Source organism: Bufo gargarizans, chromosome 9 (assembly GCF_014858855.1).
Source record: "Bufo gargarizans isolate SCDJY-AF-19 chromosome 9, ASM1485885v1, whole genome shotgun sequence".
In the NCBI taxonomy this organism is placed as follows: domain Eukaryota; kingdom Metazoa; phylum Chordata; class Amphibia; order Anura; family Bufonidae; genus Bufo; species Bufo gargarizans.
Window position 1 is genome coordinate 74,285,875 of NC_058088.1, and position 7,860 is coordinate 74,293,734.

Consider the following 7,860-nt stretch of genomic DNA (forward strand, 5'->3'; position numbering starts at 1 on the left):
GCGTATTTTCTATTATGATAGTGGACAGGGTCATTCTGGACCAATGGAGATTCAGGATGTGCCCCAACTGGATTAATGAATCCTAGAAAAAGTAAGCCAAAAAACATGCCTTGGCTTTTTCCTTATGCTGACCAGTGGAGTCCCAGAGGTAGGACTACCATGGAGGGTGGGCTAAGAATAGACCTTAGATAATAATGTTGTGGAGAATCTCTTTACCCAAGTGCGATATAACAGGCTTGATTAAACTGTAAAAAAACTGATGTGCGCACCATAGGGTAATTCTGTGAGTACAAAGGTATAAGTGGAGATAAATTGCAAGGCTCACCTTACGTGGTTGTGCAATTGTAAGCACAACACTAATGAGAGTTTAACAGGAGAACCTGGATGCCTGGATATGGCGGTCTGCAGCCACGGGATCAAAGAGGATCTTCTTATTGGAGATGCCTTGGATCCCCAAGAAGATAATTGACACAAGGAAAACAAATACGTCCCACGGCGCAAAGAATCATCAGCCAGTCACCAGGATCAGGAAAGGAATCTTTTATTGCAGCGATACAACGCATTTCGGGGAATCACTCCCCTTCATCAGATGAAGGGGAGTGATTCCCCGAAACGCGTTGTATCGCTACAATAAAAGATTCCTTTCCTGATCCTGGTGACTGGCTGACGGTTCTTTTTGCGCCGTGGGACGTATTTGTTTTCTTTACCTAAGTGACTTTCCTTATTGATGATGAACACTGACAACAACAGAATTTATGATAACAATCTAATTCATGATCCATTTGAAGGTGGACATTCTATATAAGCTTAAGAAACCCTCCCTCTGGTGGAACAAAATTTGTTCACTACAGTACCTCAGTGCTATTAGAAAATGTTCAGATATGTCCAGAATATTGGTAAATTATATTTAAAAAAATGGAGCCTAGGTAAATTATATTTAGGAAATCTAGAAGGGTTGTTGACCCAAGAAGTTATTTGGATTGACTAATTATAGTTAAGAAGGACTTGAATCACCTTTGCAGGATAACTTTGAAGGATAACAGGCTGAACTGAATGGACTTATGTCTTTTTCAGCCTTACAAACTATGTTACTATGATAATAATAAGCTTACAATTTCCTATACTGTACCATGTTATGATGAATTACAGTGATCAGAAATAACATTACAATACAATTTAAAAGGGGTTGTTGAGATTATACATTGAAGTTCATACTTAGGCTAGATAATTAATGTATGATACATGGAGTTTTAACCCTCTGGACAACCAAAAATCTATAGCTCTTTCAATGGCAAAGTGTCATGCATACATGTTTGGCTTTGTCTGCTACTGCAGCTCAGAAAGACTTGATGTGTTGTCTTGGATGATGTGTTGGATACTGTCGTGAAAGGACCATTGTGAACACTATTGATTAGTAAGGGGAATTGTGCCATTACTGCGACTCTTGCTGCAACTATACTGATTCACTATGGGAAACATTTGAGTAACCTTACACCATCTAAAAAAAATCCATCATTGTCAAAAATATATGGCAACTCGGGGGTAACACCTTATTACTGTATAGTACTAGTCTAAATGTGTTCAGTTTAAGCAAAATATATTTGTTTGCTTGATAGTTAAAGCTAGGAAAAGCCCAGTCTCTATTTGTAATCAGTGTGTCATGTTGGAAAATGAAATACAGTTGTTCTATGGTAAATCTAGTCAGGTGATAATGAAGAATAAATGTGTTGTTTACAATATCCATCTGTTTAGCAATTCAACACATTTATCATGAGAAAGTAGAGGCCGCACCATTCACAACGTGTGCCACCCTTTCATGCTCTAATTCATAACAATAAAAAAATTATCATGTGTAGCCTTAGCATTTTCAGTTTACAAGTTTCCAAATGCAATAACAATGCTTTAAAAAAGTTCATTATGTTGGAACACCCCTTGTAAAGTGCTCTATTTAGAATTAATTGAGCATAGCTTTTTGCTCTTGAAGGCCATCAGAGGCCGTTGCAGTCAGTAATTTCCTTTGGGTACTATGTAATAATTTACCTGGCAAGAAAAGTCTATTTTGGGGCATACCAACAGAAGGAACATGCCATGCTCAGTCATCATAACAGAGGTGTGTAAATGTTCAGTGTGTGCAACCTGTCTTAAATAGTGTTGAGAGAAGTGAAGCATTCAAAGCGGAATTTGGTCCTAAAGTTTAGGAAAACTTTGATTCGCAACAAATCCTAATTTCCTTGCACTTCATGGTAACAAAGTGAAAGTAAAAAAATTGGGAATGCGAGATCAACCATAATGCCATGCAGTCAGTCAATCTGCAGAAAGTCATCCCCTGTGATGTCACAGTCCTATAAACCCTAATTCCTTGCAGTTGCTGCCATTTTTCTGTGAGCTGAGCAAGAGATGTGGCAAACACTCATGTGCTAGGGACAGTGTTGCTGAAAATTATTAATAGACAAATATTGGAGAGGGAGAGTGCAGGGAGAGAGAGTTTTTATATATTCCTACATTTACTTATTCCTTCATTAGCTGTAATTGTCATTCAATACCAATAAGATGGAAACCTTTTTTTATTCCGGTGCCAGCAACCAACCAATACCATCCAGTCTTCACCCCTTAGGGAGGGGGGCAAGGTCTTAATGATGACTATCTTCATCTTTCAATGGCTTTACTTCTTCCAAATCATCCTTCAAAGTCTCCATGTTCTAGAAAAGTCAGTTAGATGCAGAGAGAGGAGGAGCTGGATGTTCCTGATGACATATTCTCATAGATATTAGATAATGTGGAAAAGGAGGAAATGCAGATGGCAGAAGAAGGGCATTCACCTGTAGGGCAGAAGAGCGCTGTGGTTGGAAAAGTGTATATTCAGTGTTTACTATCAAATAACCTGCAGGAGATTGCAGGCAAGAAGAACAATAATTTTCATATTGTGCCCCCACCTAACCAACTAGACCCCATACCAGCCACAGCTCCCCTTTAAAGGTACAGTGCAGTCCCCCCTGACTATACAGTGCAGTCTTCATTATTAAATTAAAGGCAGCTGCGGGCTAATTCTTCACCACAGCATGGCTGCAACCAACTCACAGTATGGCCGCTCTCTGTGACCGTAAAGTACGGCAGAGTGGCTTGAGTATACCTGATTTATAGCAATACATGACAAATTAATTCATAATGGATAGAATTTCTTGGGAAACTTTGGCAAAGTTGCCCAATTGAATCTTTAAAAATTCGCTCATCTCTAGTCTAGTTTTTGTATATCTTTCCATAACTTTTCCATGGTCAGAAGCTACCATTAGTAGAGATGAGTGAATCAATTCTAAAAATCGGACCAAAAAATTCTCATTGTAACGATTCCAAATTTTGTGTGAGAGAATCAAGGAATTAAAGGAAGAGAAGGGGAGAAATAAAGCAAAAGAGTAAAGCGGAGGGGGAGAGACTATTTAAGTACATTTTGGCATTTTTTGATTTGGGTCAAATTTATTTGGATCCTAATCAAATCAGATGGGCGATTCAGATAAATTGCAGCAGAATTAAATTTTAAGAGTGTTGCCCATTTCTAGTGATTAGTAAGAACTGGTGAAACAAAATCTTTATTTACATAACTAACATAGCTACATAGCTAACATAACTTATGATTATTATTATTTTTATTATTATTAATTAGTCCTAATAAACTGACTCTGAATGGAGTTTGTTATCAGAGCCCAAGTTCATAACCTTTCCTTTAGTTACATAAAATCTGCTTAAGACCTTGTTAACCATATGTACATACATATAATGTACTATACAATATACATGTATGCATTTTAACATGATATCTTTTATGCTATTACAGAGTTCTTTCAAGACCTTAACACAGTGATGGAGCCCTTAACTCAACACAGTAGCATGACTGACCTGGTCCGCTATGTTCGACAAGGACTTCACTGGCTACGCATTGAATCTCAATTATTGTAGTATCTGCTTTACCCATGATATTTTTTCTTACATTCTACCTCTACCAGCAAAAAGACTTTGGCTGGTGGAAATCCGTTCATTACATTGACTTCAACTTTTTATATAATGTGTTGGAAGTGGATTTTACCTTCATCGGAAATTCAGATCACATCGTAGCATTAACCAATTCAACCATTAATTTCCAAATCTTTAATATGCCTTTTGTCTCTTGGATCAATTCCTACGTGCTTTATGAAATGGTACATTTTTAAAGATATTATTTTTAGTCTTCACTGCCTTTATTTAAGAACATGATGCACTTTGTGAAGATTTGGAACGAAATGTCTTCATTGCTCAAGTGTTTTATAAAAACACTTTAATTAGGAAGAAATTGAGAAGTATTACAGTATGTTTAATGGAGCTTTGCATTTTTCTTTGGTAAGAAGTAGAGTGGATATTGTTTACTCTTGGTTCTTCTATGAGGTTTACAAAAGAATATATTGAATAATTTTGGAGACAAATTTGTGAGGAATCGCTTTTAAAGTCTTTGATGAAGGATTTAATGTCAATATGATCTTTTTTTTTTTAATAAACTGCATACTAGTGAACCCCAGCAAGCCAAACTTGGCTGAGAAAGCTTTACATATTGGTATCTCAAATGTGTTTCTTTGGTGTTTCCTAAGCTTGAAAGTTTTGCATGAAACTTTTATTTAAAAAGGGTTCTCCAAGATTTACCAATTAATCACCTATCTCTAATATATGTCATCAATGTCAGATTGGCAGAGGTCTGACACCCTGTACTGCCACCAATCAGCTGTTTGGGGGTAGCGCCAGCACCAGAAATAGTCACCGGGACAACATAGCTCCATCCATTGTTTAGTGCATGGAGCTGGTTACTGCAACACTGCTGCCATTCAAGGGAATGGGAGCAGTGCTGCTGTAGCGAGTTCCGTCCAATACAAAATGTATGTAGCTCTGTAGCTCCAGCATCAGAGCTACACCTAAACAGCTTATAGATGACGGTACAGGTTGTTGAAATGCCCCAATCTGATTTTAATGTTCTAACCTACGGATCAGTCAACAGATGTTAAATCCTTGATAGCCCCTTTAAGGATGTTTATATGTTTAAAGATAGGAAAAATAACAGAGTGAGAAGTACCTGCCAATACTAGTAAGGCTCAACATTTTAACACCATCCCTAATTACCCTACCTTTGTCTCCATTCTCTGTTTTTCTCAAATCACCTAAAACAAAGAGATCAGTCAGCAGGTGGACCCTTAAAGGCCGTTTTTGTTGAATGGAATACTACATAGTGCAGATTGCTTTACTTTTGACACATTCTTCCTAAATTATGTTAAAATCAATGCTGAAATAACCTACAAACAGAGAATGGAGATATATGGAGCATGTGAGTGATAACATGGTAATGTGAAAGTCGCTTAGTATGTACATGTTGATCAAATTATTGCAACTTTTTCTTTTGCACAGGAAATTGACTAGGTTCTAGTTGCATCTTTTGATATTAAAGTGCTATGTCATTTGTAAGAAAGAAGGTATGATAACTGAAATATCTAGTGTTCTTTGCTTATATTGAGCAGGTACGCATAGATCTACAATATCTCTGCAAAACTTTTTATGTGTTATGTATTTATTTTTTCCAAAGTGATTCAGTGTTGAAATATAATGTTTTCATCATATCTTAAAAGAAAATAATATACTAAAGCAGTTATTTCAGTAGATGCCAATTGTTAGATGCTAGTTTGCTGCTGATTAAGTAGTTGTCCTGTAAATTAATAGTACTTTATTATGTATCTCTTAGATAGTGCAGAGCATATTTTTTTATTTAAATAATTTAAAAAAATGCTTCTGTGTCTAGATATTGTTATGGCATTACTGGGTGTACTTTTGATTCTCTGTCCCTCTCAGAACCTCCACCTAACATGTTTAATGCTTTTAAGAGAAGGCTGTTTCTTCTATTGGTTGGCCTGTACAATTGAAGAAATTACTCCTGGTGGTAACACTTCCAGAAGTAGACTCATTAAGTGGATCTTTTGAAGGGGAATCAAAAGAACACTAGGGGCATCATAATATTGTATGTGATAGAAATATCAATTGAAAGATTATGTTTTGTGATCTGAGAAATGTGATCTTTTGGGACAACCACTTAAATCTAAATTTGACTTGGAAGACTTTGAGATACCTAAAACATATGTAGTGTTACACCTTGAATTCTTAGTAAATTATTTAGGTCTTTTATATTGGCTACCTCCCAGTAGAAAGTGAGAAGTGAAGTCATTCATATACATTATAAAAATTATTATGTATTCATAAGTTACCTCAGATTTAAACCAAATGTGCTTCATTGCACACATCATGTGCTGATAAATTTTAATTTAATTTCTTAAAATGTACATTTGTAGATGAGTTGCTTAACAATAAAGCACAACAATACAAATTGATTAAAGGTTAGATTTTAGGTTTAGATTTTAAGTTATTTTTTATTTGTATTTTCTTACTTTTGCAGCTACATGATCACAACATGCACAATCTCATATGCATATTTCGATTCTTAAGCCATGTCTAGGCATTGATTGTTGAGCTGTCACTTGATATGTAACTTTCATGTTTTTAGCAATGAGGAAGTATAAAAATCACTAAGGCTTAACTTTACATTTGTTGCCTGGGGGCATTGAAGCTCTTGAGGGTTTGCACTTAACACAGTTGTAAGCAAGTCTGGTTATACCCTTGTCCCTGTTGGCAAATCACCATAACGGTTGGATTTGTCCCATACATATATTCAAGCATATATTTAAAGACAAATCACTGGTAGATTTCTATTGGTGCCTGAAGGTAAATCCTTAGCTATGTTGGATGTATGTTAAAGACTACAGGTAACCATAATGCCCTGATAATTCTAGACAACAGTATAGACTTAGGTCAGGTTTAGGCTAGTATCACATCTGCAGCTGGCTATTCCATTCTGCTGATCCAGCAGAGAATGCCGGGAATCACCCAGACAAAAACTGCTGTGTGCAGTGGTTTTTGTCTAGCTGGTTCTTGCCATTTTTTCTGGGTAGCAGGCATCATCTGACAGCAGGCTGCCGCAGATGTGAAACTAGCCTTAGTGTCTCTAAGAAATTCATCTTTTACTTTACATTTCTTAATACAGGCATATATAATGTATAATTAGGAAAATTGACATGTAAATATAAAACTAGAAAAGCTACTATTTTCTGGAGAAATTATGTGAAGTGTTTTTGCCTCCACCAGTAGTCTACAAATGGAGTGGGTGAAATAACTGGGTGGAGTGGCTTGAGTAACTGTTGTGTGGTTGGAGTGGCTGGAGTAACTGTGGAAAGGTTGGACTGGACAGAGTAACTTTATGGAGTGGGCAGAGTAACTGTGTGGAGTGTTTGGAGTGAGTAAAGATAGTAAACATTACACTAACCAATTGATTGATCAAATTTAAAAAGTGCACATGGCAAGCTTGATAAAGTGAGAAATGCATATCAAATTTTATTTATTTATATAGCACATTTAATTGAAAGGTTGTTGCCCGAAGTGCTTCACAGTTACAGTAAAACATACATTTATAAAAACATTAGCAGCCGATTTGTGTAGGTGGGCTTGAAAATGAGGCAGTGGTGGCAGTTTAGAAATCATGTCCTGACTTTTCAGCTGACACTCTAGCTTTTCTCACTTTGCTGGCTGCTCACACACCTGGGTTCCTATGGCAACTTACTTTACAGTAAGGGCAGAGAAGAGTGGTTAAAAACAAACTGCTCCAACTTGCTCACTTCACTGGGGGTTGCCATCTTCAAATGGTTATAGTTTAAAAATCATAAATCCTACAGGGAAGAGCTTTATATTGTGAGAATCATAAGATCAATACCTACATTTTGATGCATAGTATGTCTCTGAAATATTAAA

The 7,860-nt window shown here is 36.5% G+C and overlaps 1 protein-coding gene across 1 annotated transcript in view; it reads left to right on the forward strand.

The window, feature by feature from the left end:
• The window catches only part of AFF2 (AF4/FMR2 family member 2), a 614,371-nt gene extending 607,074 nt beyond the window's left edge, over positions 1-7,297 (forward strand). Inside the window, exon 21 of the mRNA XM_044306720.1 lies at positions 3,830-7,297. Coding sequence (XP_044162655.1) covers positions 3,830-3,951 — 122 coding nt within the window. The 3' untranslated portion in view covers positions 3,952-7,297. The remainder of the gene's footprint in view (positions 1-3,829) is intronic.
• The last annotated feature ends 563 nt before the right edge of the window (positions 7,298-7,860 follow it).